General features: G+C 39.5%; 2 protein-coding genes across 4 annotated transcripts in view; both read left to right on the top strand.

Annotated features, from left to right (window-relative positions):
• The first annotated feature begins 169 nt into the window (after positions 1-169).
• LOC114466600 (CXXC-type zinc finger protein 1-like) lies at positions 170-9,331 on the top strand. 2 transcript variants are annotated; one of them, XM_028452172.1, is made up of 13 exons: positions 170-335; positions 2,266-2,438; positions 2,507-2,607; positions 3,702-3,853; positions 3,983-4,138; positions 5,831-6,013; positions 6,240-6,556; positions 6,648-6,855; positions 6,926-7,036; positions 7,877-7,926; positions 8,348-8,444; positions 8,569-8,721; positions 9,059-9,331. In XM_028452172.1, exons 1-13 carry the CDS (start codon positions 333-335, stop codon positions 9,203-9,205), a joined length of 1,851 nt encoding a protein of 616 aa, XP_028307973.1. In that variant the 5' UTR covers positions 170-332; the 3' UTR covers positions 9,206-9,331. The 2 variants fall into 2 exon arrangements, with proteins under 2 accessions (XP_028307973.1, XP_028307975.1); XM_028452174.1 differs by lacking the exon at positions 3,983-4,138.
• A 2,713-nt stretch (positions 9,332-12,044) lies between these two features.
• The window catches only part of LOC114466590 (histone deacetylase 6-like), a 17,561-nt gene continuing 12,629 nt past the window's right edge, over positions 12,045-16,976 (top strand). Inside the window, exons 1-8 of one of the 2 annotated variants that reach the window (XM_028452143.1) lie at positions 12,045-12,186; positions 12,399-12,480; positions 14,063-14,191; positions 14,266-14,351; positions 15,375-15,459; positions 15,545-15,585; positions 15,916-16,012; positions 16,322-16,419. In XM_028452143.1, coding sequence (XP_028307944.1) covers positions 12,421-12,480; positions 14,063-14,191; positions 14,266-14,351; positions 15,375-15,459; positions 15,545-15,585; positions 15,916-16,012; positions 16,322-16,419 — 596 coding nt within the window. In that variant the 5' untranslated portion in view covers positions 12,045-12,186; positions 12,399-12,420. The remainder of the gene's footprint in view (positions 12,187-12,398; positions 12,481-14,062; positions 14,192-14,265; positions 14,352-15,374; positions 15,460-15,544; positions 15,586-15,915; positions 16,013-16,321; positions 16,420-16,976) is intronic. The other variant, XM_028452142.1, reaches the window with a different exon arrangement.

Below are 16,976 nucleotides of genomic sequence, written 5' to 3'. Positions count from 1 at the left end.
TTGTTAAACCCTGATAGACACTTAAAGCACTATCTTCTTCCTTTTCTGACAGTACATTTTTATTTTATTTATTTATTCGATCATTTTTGTCCATTTATGTGTTTTTAATCCACTGCAGTACCTCCTCCTCTCCACCAGGGGGCGACGAACCGTGTCTGTTTCTGTTTAAACTGAAGGAAAATCTGGAAAAAACGGATCAGAAACAAAAGATTTCTCATATTTACGGTTAAAAATGTGAGAAACGCAGTGGAAACATGGAACGTTTGGGCCGTTGTGAGTGTTTGTGGATGTGAGCGGAGCAGTTTTTGGTCCTGGAGCTTCACAGATGTGAGATGGTGAGTGTTTGATGATGTTTAATCTAACGGATCCTCATCACAACCACTGATCAATAAAATAACATTTAAGGCTTGTTTTCCCTCACATTACAAGATTCTGTGTTAGTGTTACCTTACCTTTGTTGTAGTTTATAATTACACTTTTAAATGAAGCGGATTCACATAAAAAAATAAAGCAATGTTTTGTTGTTGTTTTTGATAAATGTATTGGAAACACTGTTTGACAAACACTCTCATCATCGTCATTATTATAATTGTAATAATAAGAATTATTATTATTATCCAATATAATAAAGAATACATAATGCTTAGAGTAAATGAGAAAACAAAGTAGGATTCAAAATAACAATTATCGTAAAAATAGCAACAATAGAAATTATAAATGATATTAAACAGATTTTATCTATGTATAGTGTAAAGTTGCACATGCAAAAATAAACTGCAGCTTTACAAACATTTTGCAACAAACCATTTTTTACATGACTTTTCACCAGATTTACAGCAATATTTGTGAAATTTGTTATATTTACTTTTCTTGTGAAACTACAATGTCAATGTCAATGTTAAATCGAAATCTAAATTTTGAATCTAAATCTAAATGTTAAATATTATATTTAAATCTAAATGGTAAATCTACATTTTATATTTAAATCTAAATGTGAAATTCAAATATTATATTTAAATCTAAATGTTGACTTTAAATATACATGTTAAATCTAAATATTAAAAGTTAAAGCTGGGGTACTCAAATTATTTTCTTCAATTTAAAAAAAAAATTCTTATTAGCATCATATAGTATAAAGTAAAAGTAATCATTTCTGAAAAAAATCGTACGTCTGTGTGCTGTCTCTGACTTATAATTAAGTATTTTATTAATAAAACCCCGGAAGACAAAATCTTGGCGGTCACCCCCTCCAGCCTTCTCATTGGCTGCCACGATGTATAGTGAAGCACGTGCACGGTGCTAACATGTTTTCAGTAAAGCATGGCTGCCAAACACCCACCAGGAAAGATCGCTATACCTGCGCTTCCTGTTACTGCGTATACTGCTAAAAAACCCAAAAAGAGAAAATCAGAGGAAGAAAAAAAAGACGCGGTACGTACAGCGCTCGTGCACGACTTCGTCTACTTCGAGAGGAGGAGACTGGGAGGGATTATACGAGTGAGGGGCGGGATTTACGAATCAAATTCAGCCATGCTCCACTGTCATGGTTCAAGGTTCAGGTAGTGCAGTTTTAAATCTAAATGTTAAATATTAAATCTAAATCAAAATGTTTAAAGTTAAATCTAAATTGAAATGTTAAATAATACATTTAAATGTTAAATAATAAATATAAATGTTAAATATTAAATATAAATGTCACAGGTAAAACTAAATATTTAGCTAATATGCAAATTCACCGGAAGTACCAAAATAAAAGCTCAGATAGGACACACATGTACACACACATTTTACATTATTACTTCACACGTGTCATGTATGAACTTGAGTGAACATCCCGTAGGATTCATTATGATGTTGTTCTACTCTTTATAGCTCTAACTCTTCTATGAACACTTACACAAAGTTTAGGTGTGTGTTTGCTCAATAGTGAGGTCAGGCACTAATGTAGGATGAGAAGGCCTGGTTCCCAGTTTCCCTCTGATCCATCCCACAGGTATTCAGGGCAAGACTCTGTGGAGGGGGGCGTGGCCACTTCTTCAACATTAATGAAAGGAGCCACGGCAAACTGTTCCCACTAAGTTGGGAGCATGAAACTGTCCAAAATGTCTTGGAAGCTGAAGCTCCTCCTCCAAACTTTACAGTCAGCTGATCAAACACTTTAGACACTTTTCACTCAGAGAAACTTCAACGATTGCGTGAAGTATCATCGCGTTTGAATTGTTAGATAAATGAGCCTTAAGACTTTGTTTGTTTGTTTGTTGACAGTCTGAGGAGGTCACTGGAGCTCAGCGCCCCCCAGAGGATGCAGAGGGAGCGGTGGAGGTGGAGCAACGTGGGGAGGGAGGAGCTAGAGCGGGAGGAGACCACGTTACCATGGAAACCCCAGCAGGCCCCGTCTACTGCGTTTGCAGGAAACCTGACATCAACTGCTTCATGATGTGAGTACACACACACACACACACACACACACACACACACACACAAACAAACACTGTGTATTTATCAGAGGCTGTGACTGCTGCACTGAGTGGTTCCACGGAAACTGCATCGGAGTGTCGGAGAAAACGGCGAAAACCATTCGAGTTTGGTACTGCGTTTCCTGTAGAGGTGAGACACGCCCCCTAATGGTTAAACAGCATACTGCATATTTATAATCAATAACAGAATGTGTTCTTCATTAATCCACGTTGGGAGTTTTATCTGCAGTTCACGCTTTGTCCTCAAGGGGCAGCAGTGGGCGGCCATTTTAGCGATGCCCGGGGAGCGGTTAGGGTTCAGTCCACCACTGCCACACCATGTATCTGCCCCCTGCTGGTCAAAGAGTGAACTGCATGTTTGTCAAATATTGAATCTAAATATAAATGTTAAATCTAAATCTATCTGTTAACTCCAATTGTTACATTTTTAATCTAATGTTAAATATTAAATGTTAACTCTAAATGTTAAATATCGAATTTAATTCTAAATGTAGATGTGAAGTATTTAATCTAATTGTTAAATCTAAATCTAAATGTGCAATCTAAATCTATATGTTAACTCTAATTGTTAAAAGTTAAATCTAGATGTTAAATATTTAATCCAATTGTTAATCTAAATCTAAAATCTAAATCTAAATGTTAAGTCTGAATCTAAATGTTAAATTTAAATCTGATCGTAATTATTAAATCTAAATGTTAAATATTTAATCTAATTCTATATATTAAATGTAAATGTTAAATCTAAATCCAAATGTTAAATCTAAATTAAATTTTAATGTTAAGTCTAAATCTAAATGTTAAATATTTAATCCAGTTTTAAATGTCAGATATAAATGTTAAATATTTAATAACATTTAAAATATTAAATCTAAATGTTAAATATTTGATCCAATTGTTAAATCTAAATGTTAAATCTAAATCTAAATATCAAGTCTAAATGTTAAGTTTATATCTAAATGTTAAATGATATATCTAAATCTGAATTTAAATGTTTAATGTTTAATCCAATTGTTAAATCTAAACTTAAATGTTAAATGTTAAATCCAAATGTGACATCTAAAATAACTAACCAATAAATTATAAATCGTCAACAATCTTGATAAATTACAGCAATTTTTCCAAAACGGGTCACGAGGACGTGTTTGTGTGAACCTAGACACTATAGATCTATAACAATAGAACCCTCCCACCACATTGTTGTTGTTTCATTTCCTGCATGTTCAGACAAAAACCCGATGCTGGAGATTAAATACCGCTCAAAGAAACCCAAAGACGGGAAGAAGGCGGAGCTACAGAGTGAATACAAGACTGATGGCGAAGGAGGCTCCTCCCCCCAAGCCCACATGATGGACCAGAGGCAGAGCTCGCAGGCCAACGTCAGTTTATATGATTTTTTATTTAAATGGAAAAAACGTTTCCTCCTTTGACGTGTGTGTGTGTGTGTGTGTGTGTGTGTGTGTGTGTGTGTGTGTGTGCGCGCGTGTGCGTGTGCGTGTGTGTCTCAGATCAAGCGTTCGGCCCGTATGTGCGGTGAGTGCGTGGCGTGTCTGAGGACTGAAGACTGCGGTCAGTGTGATTTCTGTAAAGACATGAAGAAGTTCGGCGGGCCGAGTAAAATCAGACAGAAGTGTCGCACACGGCAGTGTGAGCTGAGAGCGCGGGTACGTGTGACAACACAACATCACAGTGGGCGGAGCCGCATCAGGGTCAAGGGATCAACGTTAATGACCAATCATATTTAACACAGGAAACAGGAGTTTTTGTGTTTTCTCTTTTTCTCTCATTTTATGGGCTATAGCAGAGATGGGCGCCTTCTGTCACAGCGGGGGCCACAAAAATGTGATTGTCTGATCCGAGGGCCACATTATCAACATTTATGTCAGCATTTAGAATAATGACAGATCTGAGATTGAATACAGGAAACAACAAAATATTTTGTCTTTGTAGTCATTTTGAATTCATTTTGTCAATATGACAAATATTTGTTGCTTTTTTGTGTTTTGTTTTTTGTCATTTTGTACATTTTTTTTTAATTTCTTTGGCATTTTGTGTGTTTTTTTTTGTTTTTGTAGTCATTTTGTGTACCTCTGTTGATATTTAGTGAGTTTTGCTGTCGTTTTCTGTGTTTGTGGAGTTTTGTGTGTTATGTTGCACTTCATATAACTTCCAACTTTATGAATTACAATTTTGTTTCGTTAAAATTTAAATTTAAAATTAAACCCAGGGCCGCATGTTTCCCCCGGGCCACCAGTTGCCTATGTCTGGGTTATTGTTTGTTTTGTGAGTCGTAGACCCTCATTTATCGTACGTTGGTGGGTTTAGATCTGGGCGTACAACGTGTGTTCGATTAACTTCACCAAACTTCAGTATTTATCAATAGTAACGTGATCATACGCTACATTCAGATCTAACATCAGGTCTGATCTGGTGTAGATATACTGACCCCAGAAACACATTCAGAATAGATCTAAACACATTATTAAAACATAATAAATTATATCTGAAATATGGTTAAAAGCAAAATAAACTTAGACAATGGACAACATGCTTTTTTAAGTGTTTCAATCATTAATTTCTTTTAATGTGATATTTTTTGCCTAAAGCGTGTAGACTGAGGCTGATATACAGCCATTACAACTTATTGTGAAGTTGCTCTCACTGCACACAGGGGGGCAGACTTCACCTGCTCAGTAGTTGATCCTCTTCCACAGAGCGTTTAAATCAGTTCCTTTAATTCCAGTTTTCTCACGTTCATATTTGTTTTGCTCCTCAGATGTGACGATGATGATTTTTGTATTGGAAAAGTTTATTTTTTTGTTTGACCTCAGTGGGCGGGGCCTCAGAAACAGGCGGACGTAACATGTTAGTGACGATCGAATTCAGCCACATTTATCAACACCTGATCATTTGCACGCTGTGATTAGTCAGATACTAATGTTTATAAATCACACGTTAGTTCTGTTCTACCACACAATGTCAACTCACATTTACACACGTTTACACGCAAGGTTGATAAATGAAAGGTCGTTGTGTGCATTTATTTGAGTGATTTTGTGTATTTTTGTTGTCATTTTGTGATCTAGAATCATAGTTCTTGTTTTGTTGTTATTTTAGTCTTGTGCAATTTAAAACCCTGTATGTTTTTTTGGAGGAATTTTGTGTGTTTCTGCTGTTGTGTGAGTCATTTTGTGGGTTTTTTTTCGCTTTGCTTTTGTGTTGTTTTGTGTTGTGTAACCACATCAGTTCAAACATGAAAACAATGTAAAGTGAAAGTGCTTCAGGATATACGTGTGTGTACTTCCTGTTCCACTTCCTGATCTACTTCTTGTTCCTCATCCTGTCTGTGTGAGCAGAAGATGCTGCGAGTCAAAGACGAGGAAATGATTGGCAGCAGGAGTCGGAGTCGGTGTAAAAGGGGGGCGGGGCTTTATCTGGATGATGATGATGAGGAGGAGGATGATGACGAGGAGGAGGTGTTCAGTGAGAGTGAGCTGGAGCTGTACGAGCAGTACAAAGCAGCGGGCTACAAAGACCTGGTGAGTGCAATGCTGACTCAGCTTTATGACGAGAGGGAGAAACGCTGATTCAGCTTTGTAACGAGAAGGAAAAACTTTGAGTCAGCTTTGTAACGAGAGGGAGAAACGCTGACTCAGCTTTGTAACGAGAGGAAGAAATGCTGACTCAGCTTTGTAACGAGAGGGAGAAACTCTGACTCAGCTTTGTGGCAAAAGGAAGAAACGCTGACTCAGCTTTGTGTTCCAGGTGTGGCGCAGCGAGGAAGAGGAAGAGGAGCCGGACGCGCTGAGGAAGAAAGCGGTGAAGGTGAAACATGTGAAAAGACGAGAAAAGAAGCCAGAGAAGAAGAAGTTGGCTCCTCCCACAGAGGACGTGAAGCCACGGCGCCACAAAGTCAAGCAGCGGCACCGGGAACGTGTGCGGCACAGCGAGCGAGCAGTAGAGGGCGGGGCTAAGGATGGGGGCGGAGCCATAAGGCAGTGTTTGGGTCCAGGCTGCGTCGAGCCTGCGAGAAACAGCTCTAAGTACTGCTCAGACAACTGTGGCATGAAGCTAGCAGCTAAGTGAGTTCTGACCAATCACAGCCTCTGACCAATCACAGCATGGTTTATACTGGTGACACTGATTTATGTGTGTATGTTTCTATGTGTCCAGTCGTATCTATGAGATCGTCCCTCAGAGGATCCAGCAGTGGCAGCAGAGTCCGTGTGTGGCTGAGGAAATGGGGCGGAGACAGCTGGAACGAATCAGGAAGGAGCAGCAGGCTGCTCGGCTCCGCCTCACTCTGATGGAGAAACGTTTCCATGAGCTGGAGGGAATCATTTCTAACGCTAAACTGCAGCAGGTGCAGCAGCACGAGGAGGTGAGACGCGCTCACACACTTTGACCTTTGACCTGTTGGAGGTTCTGGTCTAACGGGCTCGTCTGTGCAGGTTGCCGAGGGCGACGGTGACGACACCGACCTCCAGATCTTCTGCGTCTCCTGCAGTCATCCTGTTAACCCTAAGGTGGCGCTGAGACATATGGAGAGATGCTACGCTAAGGTCAGTCTGAAGGGGGCGCAATCCTAATACAATGTTATCGTCTGATCTAATCTGTTGCAACAACTTCCTCAGTTATACATCAATGCACAGCAGATACAAACATGAACTAAATACACCACCAAAAACAGTTCAACTACCAAAACGACATAAGAAAGAGCACACAAAAGGAAAATATAAGTAAAAATAAAATAAGAACATTGTACAAGGGGTATTTAAAAAAAAAAATCTAAATATCAAATGATATAATTTTCTGTCATGGACATTTTCAATCTTATCTAGGAATCTTTAAAACAATAAAATCTCCGCTTTTAAAGCAGACCATGAAGGGGGGCATTTAGCATATCTGTATTTGTGTATATAATATTTTGTTATTATAATTAAATTATTGATACAAAATGTATGTTTTTTATTTTGAAGGAAGATGCCAAATTGAATATTTTGAAATGACCAGAAATCAATGTTCATATGATTAGAAAACAACAAATCATAGAGAGATTTCCATATAGATTTTACGATAAAATGAATGTTTTGTTGTTTCTAAATTTGTTTTGCATAAGTAACAAATGTCCACATCCAGTTTAATACTTTTGTGTTATCCTCTGATCATTCTCATAGTTTTTATCTTTCTGAAACTAGAACCTAAATAAATGACTAAACTAACTAAAGAACAATGTAAATGTGTGAGAACTGGTTTAGTGCTGGTGTTCCAACTAATGTGGTGATCATTGTAATTAGTGACGCTTTAATACTTCACATGAAGCTCTGCATTCATACACAGTCACCAGATAACATGATCACCAGTCCGACAGTAACAGCACCTGCTGTGTTTCTGTTCAACAGTACGAGAGTCAGACGTCCTTTGGTTCCATGTATCCAACACGCATCGAAGGGTAAGAAACCCACCGTCTGTCTAGGGATGGGAACCTCACATTTAAATCACTACTCAGTACCTGTGAATCAGTATCAGTACTCAGTGGTAGGGTTAGGGTTGCATTTGTGCACAGAGGCAAAAACCTGTGTGCAAACGACAAAAATTAAGTTATTTATAATTTTTACAACTGAGTTTTTGTTCATTGCTTGGGGGGTGGGGGGTTGCAGGTGCTCGATCTGCAGCACATTTTAGAAAATAGAGCCAGACTTTTTTTTCACTCCCTCACAGTCTCAATGATGCGTTTAGGTACCGAAACATGGAATCTTTTGATTTTACGTGAATCGGTACCAGGTATTAACGAAGGAATTCAGTCGATGCCTAAAAAAAGTACAGAGTTCGGTTCACATCCCTACACCTGTCCCTTTGTGTCCGTTCCTCAGAGCCACCAGGCTGTTCTGTGACGTCTACAATCCTCACAGTAAAACCTACTGCAAACGTCTACAGGTTCTCTGTCCAGAACACTCGAGGGATCCAAAGGTAGGACCGGGGATTGGGTTCTGAAATACATTTTCTTGTTTTCCTTTAATCTTCGTTTGGTTGTGCTGGACCTGGACCTGGACCTGGACCTGGCTTTGACTCCGATCCTTTCGTATCCGTTCAGATCCCAGCTGATGAGGTGTGCGGGTGTCCATTGGTCAGAGACGTGTTCGAACCCACCGGGGAGTTCTGCCGTGTCTCTAAGAGGAAATGTAACAAACACTACTGTTGGGAGAAGCTCCGCCGGGCCGAGGTGGACCTGGAGCGGGTCAGAGTGGTAAGACCTCATCACCCCTGTCCGTCCCTAACCGCCTGTTTATCCCCTAACCTCCTGTCCGTCCCCTAACCACCTGTCTGTCCCTTAATCCCCTGTTTGTTCCCTGACCCCCTGTCTGTCTTCTAACCTCCTGTTTGTCCCCTAACCTCCTGTCCACCCCGTACCCTCCTGTCCGTCCCCTAACCGCCTGTTTGTTCCCTAACCGCCTGTTTGTTCCCTAACCGCCTGTCCGTCCCCTAACCTCCTGTTTGTCCCCTAACCCCCTGTCCACCCCGTAACCTCCTGTCCGTCCCCTAACCTCCTGTCCATCCCCTAACCACCTGTCTGTCTCTCTCAGTGGTACAAACTGGACGAGCTGTTTGAGCAGGAGAGGAACCTGAGGACGGCTATGACCAACCGAGCCGGGCTCTTGGCGCTGATGCTTCATCAAACCATCCAACACGACCCGGTCACCACCGACCTGCGATCGCTCAAAGAACGTTAGCAGGAGACGGAGCGGAAACACGCTCACACCTTTATTTTTCACTCATTGATTATTGAACAGTTAAGTGTTTTTAAACATGTCGTATTGTTGTTGTTCCACATGTTAATAAAGCTGCTGATGTTTTTCTATGTGGGAGTTTTTATTAATCGGACCTTCATCAGATCCACTAGCCAATCACGACGGACCAAGGAGAAGCAAGAGGAGACACAACAACAATATAGTTTGTGTAATAAATGTTTCATGAATGAACTACACACTACAGACTCTATACTGTCTACTATATACTATAGTATGATTAGGATGATGAGCGTTCCCACTGAAGTATACTTCCAAGTTTCCCAAGATGCATTTGGAACTGACAACAAAAACCTTGTTCACACTGAGGCTAAATATCTCTGTTGATTCTCCACCTTTACTTTGAAAGTTCTGAAAACATTTGAAGTGACCAAGTAGAATATCAACATGTGCTCATTTCATCCATAAAACTCACGTAAACACATTTCATTCACACAATTCACACATTTTCAGAGACCCTCCATTGGGCTACTGACTAAACTTCCTGTTGACTTCAAAATAAGAGCCTTATTTAAAAAAGAGTTAAAAAAAAACTCCTACTTCAGTAAACTAATAAAACACGTGTCCGTTCACTTGAAAAACAAAAATAAACAAAACAATTTTTTTTTAAGCAAAAATTCATTTTCCAGTAGTGCGCATGCGCATATATGCTCCGGTAGACACTGGTCCCAGGACCATTTTACGTTCCGCTCGCAATGCATCATGGGACAGTTGAGTATGACTAGTATGCCCACCGTGCACACTTAAAAAATGTTCCCATATAAATGTCTCCAAAAATAAGCAAAATGGGCTCAAATTGTTAAAAATAAAATAAATAAATAAAATTAATTGTTTCTTGAAGGCATTAGGCAACCCCCTCCCAGTGTCTTGTGACCCCAAATGAAGTCCTGACCCCAAGTTTGAGAACCCATGGTCTAAATTAGTAGTTTCTGGATTTTTCTTTTTTAACCAATCAAAAAAAAAAGTTCCATAATTGTTGCGTTTGAGAGCCTGTAATTAAGACGTGTTCTGAATGTCATTTTATTACTTTCAAAACCAAAGCTTAATCTTAATGATTTGTGAAATGGATAAAAATAATTGTGTTATTGTGTATTTTTTTGTTTTAGGTGAATTAATATTAGTAGCAGCTTAACTGTTGAATACCTCTGCATGGGTATCAAACATTTATTAAATCTATTTATTTGTTCTTAATTGGCTTAAGAGACTTTTTTTTCTTCTTAAGGTTGTACTTTTTTTTTCAACTTTAAAAAAAAATAAAAAAAATTAACAAAACTGAATTAACTAAATATTTGCATCTAATCTTTTTTCTTTCGTCATTTTTAAAATCTTTGAGGATGTAAACTCTTTAGCAGAGCTAGTGGAACAGGAACTCAAAAAAGTATTTCTAATAAATGTGTTATTATTAGGGTTACAGAAGTCAACATCAATAATATAAAGCTGTCTTAATGTAGGGATCACTTTGGAATGTATTATATCTTATTTCATCATATGTTTAAGTGATAGTGGAATAGCCTTAACAATCTGGTTATATTTTTTTTAAATACAAATGATCTGAATTTCTTTCTTTCTGAATTTCTTTCTTTCTGAACTTCTTCTTCTTCTTCTTCTTCTTCTTCTTCTTCTTCTTCTTCTTCTTGTTGTGTACACTAGTTAAAATCACTTCTCCTCTGTTATTCATGAACGGATGGGGCTGATATTTGGTAGCTATAATCTATGGATGTAGACGCATCAACGCTCGGAGCCCGATTTTCAATTTGAAAAAACAAAAAACAAAAGTTGATTTCTCATTTATTTGTGAGTCAAATATTACGACAGTTGGTGATACGGAATCATTGGCACATACCAATATATAAATGGGGTCTATTACCCCATACGTGTCACAGGGAGACCAGGGGGTGTGAAATTGTGTTTGAAAATAAGTTTCCAATAAAGAATAGCTTGTTTATAAAAATCTGAGCGTTTGACTGGCAACTTGTTGATTTCATAACCACATTTCAGAAGAAACTCAAGTCCAGTCATTTCTGAAAGATCAAGCTGGGTACATAGAGCCAAATAGAATGTTTGTTGAGTATACAAAGCTTTAACTACTTTAACTTCAACGTCCCATTCATAAAATCAAAGTCTATTGCATTAGCGCCTCCATTCTTATAGGACTTGAACAAATCTGCTTTTTTGCTGTATAATGAATTTTATTTTTCCAAATTAAATTAAAGTTCAAACTATTTATTGCTTTAACCATTTTTGCTAGAATAGAAAGGGAATAAGCAGGATAAATGAACCTTGATAAACAATCCATTTTAGTCAGTAACATTCTACCAAAAATTGAAATATCTCTTTGAAGCCATCTGTTCAACATTCATTTGCAGTTGTCAACATTGTCCACAATATTTAGTTTCTCTAGAATGATTTTGTTTTCAGACACTTCACTTCTTACTTAATTTGTATATTGTTTACTGACGGCAGAGGTTGCTCCTTTAAAACCAATAATTCACATTTCTTTAAACTGAGATGCAGGTCAGAAGCCTTTGAGAAATAAAATAATTTTCTGTAATCTGAATCTTTTAAATTAAAATTGACTACTTAAAACTGTTTTTCCATTACATCAAGACCCAGTATTTCACAGATTTTAATCAGGATGGATCATCTCTGCAACCATTATAAACAGAAGTGGAGAGCTTCCACATCCTTGGCTCATATACAATCTTAGTTTTGTCTGAAACTGTGTTTACGGCACATGAAGGCGGCGCGCCCTCCGTGTCGTCATCAGTGAGCGCCGCTGAGGGGTTCGGTTCATTGGCGCTCAGTGAGGATCCGCCCCTGTCCGTTTCCTGGTTCTGGTTCTGGTTCTGGTTCTGGTTCTGTTCGGGATGTGAACTTATTGTGTTCTGCTGAGAGAAAGAAACCAGGTCAGAAGCTTTATTTGGTTTCAGTTTCACTGCATTTGATCAGTGTTTGTTTGTCTTTGTTCATGAACTGCTAATAGCTTTATATTAAACAGAAGGGAAATATTTACAATGTACTTATTTTAAATCGTACAAGCTCAATTCGTAATAAACTCAATTCTATTTCACACATTATTATAGAAATGTGTTATCATTGTGTTATTATTGTTGTTTAGGTGTGTTTGTGTTTCTTTAGCCATGGAGTCTGGATCAGATCCAGGATCAGGATCTAAGTCTGTGAGGAGGAGGTCCCCTCAGGTACACACACACACACACACACACACACACACACACACACACACACACACACACACACACACACACACACACACACAGCTGTGAGCTAAATGTTTATGTAGATGTTGTTGTGTATTCTACAGTCTCATAGTGAAACCAATCATCCCACTAATGTTCTTTAGACCAGGTGTTTTCAAACTTAGGGTCAGGACCCTCTTTGGGGTCGCAAGACACTGTGAGGGGGTTGCTAGATGCCTTCAAGAAACTAGGAATATTTTTTAGCCCATTTTCGCATATTTTGACCCTTTTTCTACAACTCCATCAAACTTGCATATTTTAACCTATTTTCAACACTTTTTTTGCCATATTTTTGCTCCTTTTAATGCATTTTTGCTACATTACTCCCATTTCTGACACTTCTGTGTTGTGTTGTTTTTTTAGGTGTGTATATATTAACAGCCTGCCACTGTTGTTCAATCATTGTGCGTGTGCGTACGTGCGTGTGCATGTGTCGCTGCAAAGATGACAGTTGTGTGTGTGCATAACAGTCGTGTGTGTATAATAGTTGTGTGTGTGCATAACAATCGTGTGTGTGTGTGTTACACTCGTGCATGTGTAACAGTTGTCTGTGCATGTGCGCGTAACAGTCATGTGTGTGCGTAACAGTTGTATGTGTGCGTAACAGTTGTATGTGTGTGTAACAGTTGTGTGTGTGTGTAACAGTCGTGCGTGTGTATCAGTTGTCAGTGTGTGTAACAGTTGTTTGTGTGTGTAACAGTTGTTTGTGTGTGTTACAGTCTTGCGTGTGTAAGAGTTGTCTGTGTGTGTGTGTGTGTGTGGGTCTGTAACAGTTGTCTGTGTGTGTAACTGTTGTGTCTGTGTGTTACAGTCGTGCGTGTGTAAGAGTTGTCGGTGTGTCTGTGTGTGGGTGTGTAACAGTTGTCTGTGTGTGTGTCTCAGAATGGGCGGATGGTTTTAATGCATTTCTGCTACATTACTCCCATTTCTGACACTTCTCTTCTGTGTTGTGTTGTTTTTTTAGGTGTGTATTTATTAACAGCCTGCAACTGTCGTTCAATCATTGTGTGTGTGTGTGTGCGTGTCGCTGCAAAGAAGACAGTGAATAATTGACATAAGCTGCACTTTGTAGCAGTGGTTTGTGTTGTCCTAACAGTCGTGTGTTTGTGTGCGTAACAAGCGTCTCTGTGTGTGTGTGTGTGCGCGCGTAACAGTTGTGCGTGTGTGTTTGTGTGTGCGTTATAGTCGTGCGTGTGTAACAGTTGTCTGTGTGTGTGTGTGCGTAACCGTCGTGTGTTTGCGTGTGTGTGACAGTCGTGGGTGTGTAACAGTTGTCTGGGTGTGTGTGTCTGTGTTTGTGTGTGTGCACGTAACAGTCGTGTGTGCATGACAGTAGTGTGTGCGTGTGTTACAGTTGTCTGTGTGTTTGTGTGTAACAGTTGTCTGTGTGTGTGCATAACAGTCGTGTGTGTGTGTGTTACAGTCGTGCGTGTGTACCAGTTGTCTGTGTGCGTGTGCGTGTGTGTGTGCGTGTGTAACAGTTGTCTGTGTGTTTGTGTGTAACAGTTGTCTGTGTGTGTCTCAGACCAGCAGTGTTAAAGGGATGGATGGTAAAGGAGGAAGAGGAGGACACAGTCTGCAGGAAGTGAAGAGTAGAGGGAGGATGGAGCGTAGTAGGGAGGAGGAGGAGCTTCGCGTGCGATTACAGAAGCTGGTGAGTCTGTAGTTCACCATCAGTGACAGACCGTAAAGAACTACTGACCTCTGACTGTGGTTTATCACTGATAGGATGTGTCCAGCAGGGCGGCGCCCTCAGCCACAGGCCTGGTTTACTCACAGATCTTCACCCAGCACCACAACCTGTGGGAGCCCAGGTAACTGACAGAACTACTGACAGGACTGACTTTGTCCTGGTCTGTAGATCCCAGTATTAGTGTAATAATTAGGGATGCATTCTTGGCAGAAAACGGAAAGAAACTATTATATCTCTGAATGTTACTAACCACTGAAATTAAAACATTGCAATTGTTTAAATCAATATTAATGCTTCAAAGAATAAATCAATTAAAAGCATGTAAATATTTATTTAGCGCTGACATTCCAACAATGCACAATATAAAATAGAATAAATAAGATGTTTGACTTGACTCACTCATACATTAAAAAACAATAATAATGTACAGGCCTATAGTTGCTGAAATATGTCATTAACACAAAGTACATTAAAGTTGTTGATGACGGGGTGGTGTTTAGCTCAGTGGGTTGAGCGCCCGCCCCATAAATGGAGGCTGTAGTTCCTCACCTGCAGCCAGGTTCGATTCCCGGCTTGGGACCCTTTGCTGCGTGTCATTCCCTGCTCTCCCCTTCCTGTCAAGCAACTGTCATATAAAGGCCACTAGAGCCCAAAAAATCCTTAAAAAAAAAAAAAAAGTTGTTGATGACAGTCAGCGTGCATGATTTCTTGTGCGCGCTGTTTTATTTTAATTCTGTCCATGTAATGATCTTTAAAACGTGGACCAAGTACAGTCGTGATGTGATAAAGAGCATCTCTGTGAAACGTGCACTGACTGACTGTGAAACCAGATGCTATTGATGCTCAGCATGTGTCAGACTGTTGTGTAGAGGTCAGTGTTGATGTAACTACACATGACTACAGTGTGTCTGTGACACAGAAATATAAAAAACACACTGACTGCTCCGTCTCAAACTCTGCTTAGGAGAGGCTTTAGTCTTCAGGTGTATTTACGGAGTGTTTGCTCACGTCATCACATCCTGTTTCTTTGTGGAAAACTGAAAATGCTCTATAGGGCCATTTTCCTCCGTAAATATTTCATGCATCACTAATATTAATTGTGAACCACATGAGCTCCCTCTCTACTGACTGATGTGTGTTTCAGTCACCCTGAGTGTCCGGCCCGGGTCACATCCATCATGGAGGAGCTAGAGCGACAGCAGCTTCTGTCTCACTGCGTCAGGGTGGAGGTGAGGTCAAAGGTCACCACCTTCACCTTTAGTGGGCGTGGTCATAGTCCCTGTGGTCATGTGATGATGTGATGATGTTTTTCAGCCTCGTGACGCCGACATGGACGACCTGCTGCTGGTTCACTCGTGAGTGTCTTTCCTCCTGCTTCATTCTATCAGAACTATAGAACCGCAAGACCATAGAATTATAGAACCATAAAACTACAGAACAACAGAACCATAGAATTATAGAACCATTGAACCACAGAACCACAAAACAATAGAACTATAGAACCATAGAATCACAGAACCATGAAACCACCATAGATCCATAGATAGATATATATTTATTCATCCCCAGAAGGGGAAAATCAAGTGCCCAGTAGCATACAGCGTGCCATACATTCCACACACATACTCATAAATACATAAATAAATAGAACCACAGAACCATAGAACCATGTGTTTGTTCTACAGGAAGCAACACATTGACACTATGAGGACGACTCGCTCCATGACACCGAAAGAGCTCCAAACTTTGTCTGAGACGTACGACTCTGTCTACCTTCACCACGTAAGAACATCTGAGACACAGACCACAGGTTTCCCACTATCTTTATCCTGTGACACACTGAGCACTGTTGGAGTCAGACTGGTCGTCATGTTATCCTGTGACTGGTGAAGTATAAACAGTGACTAAAGGCGGAGCTTCATCTGAGGTGTGTTTTTATTGATGTGATAAACACAGAGTGACACCAGTTATAATGATGACCAGTTAAAGTGATACACCACCTATTCCTATCTTCTCCTTTCCTCAGAGCTTTAAATCTATTACTCAAATACTTGTTTTAGTGTTAATGCGAGAAACATGTCTGTGTTTTAGGAGTCCTTTGATGTGGCCGTGGCTGCTGTGGGGTCCCTCCTCCAGCTGGTCGATGGGGTCGTGACCTCTGACCTCAGGAATGGATTCGCTGTTGTCAGGTGAGACGACTTCAGGTTTCACTCCAAAACCAAAAGAAACACTGGGCTTTTATTTTGAAGGGGATGTGTTTCCTAACACAGTGGTTCCCAAACTGGGGGGGGGGGGTGATGTGTTTTGGGAGGACGGTGTAATATTAAGGATGAATTAAATAATGAATATTATTTTATCTTATAAATCATAATTATTTTAGAACATTATTGTTGTTCTGAACTATGTGATTGTACATTTCATGACATTTTTATACATTTTGAAGAAGAATGGTCAAAATTTTTATCATATTTAATAAAGGTGTCACAGCAAATTTACAATGATTTTATAAAAAAGGATTTATTATAAACTAAATGAAAAGAAATACAAAAAAAAGGTCTTCCATCCTGTAGGAAGGGCAAACGGCCAGCAAATAACAGAAAGTTTTCTGAGCACCCACTTTTACAGATAGGAAGAGCCCCACCCTAAGATGAGATGAAAGGAGAGGGTGAAGGGAGGAAGGAGTGGAAAATCACTGTTACAGAGTTCTTCTTATCAGAGTTTTGGTATGAGACCTTGAGCAGAGACT

The sequence above is a fragment of the Gouania willdenowi genome, chromosome 7 (assembly GCF_900634775.1).
Source record: "Gouania willdenowi chromosome 7, fGouWil2.1, whole genome shotgun sequence".
Taxonomy (NCBI): Eukaryota; Metazoa; Chordata; class Actinopteri; order Blenniiformes; family Gobiesocidae; genus Gouania; species Gouania willdenowi.
The sequence above is the reverse complement of the archived record's forward strand: the minus strand, read 5'-3'. Positions and strand labels throughout refer to the sequence as shown.

Coding starts and splice junctions, on each gene's coding strand:
- LOC114466600 (XM_028452172.1), top strand. Junction 7,037..7,876: donor TGGAGAGATGCTACGCTAAG/GTCAGTCTGAAG, acceptor TCTGTTCAACAG/TACGAGAGTCAGACGTCCTT. Junction 8,722..9,058: donor ACCTGGAGCGGGTCAGAGTG/GTAAGACCTCAT, acceptor TGTCTCTCTCAG/TGGTACAAACTGGACGAGCT.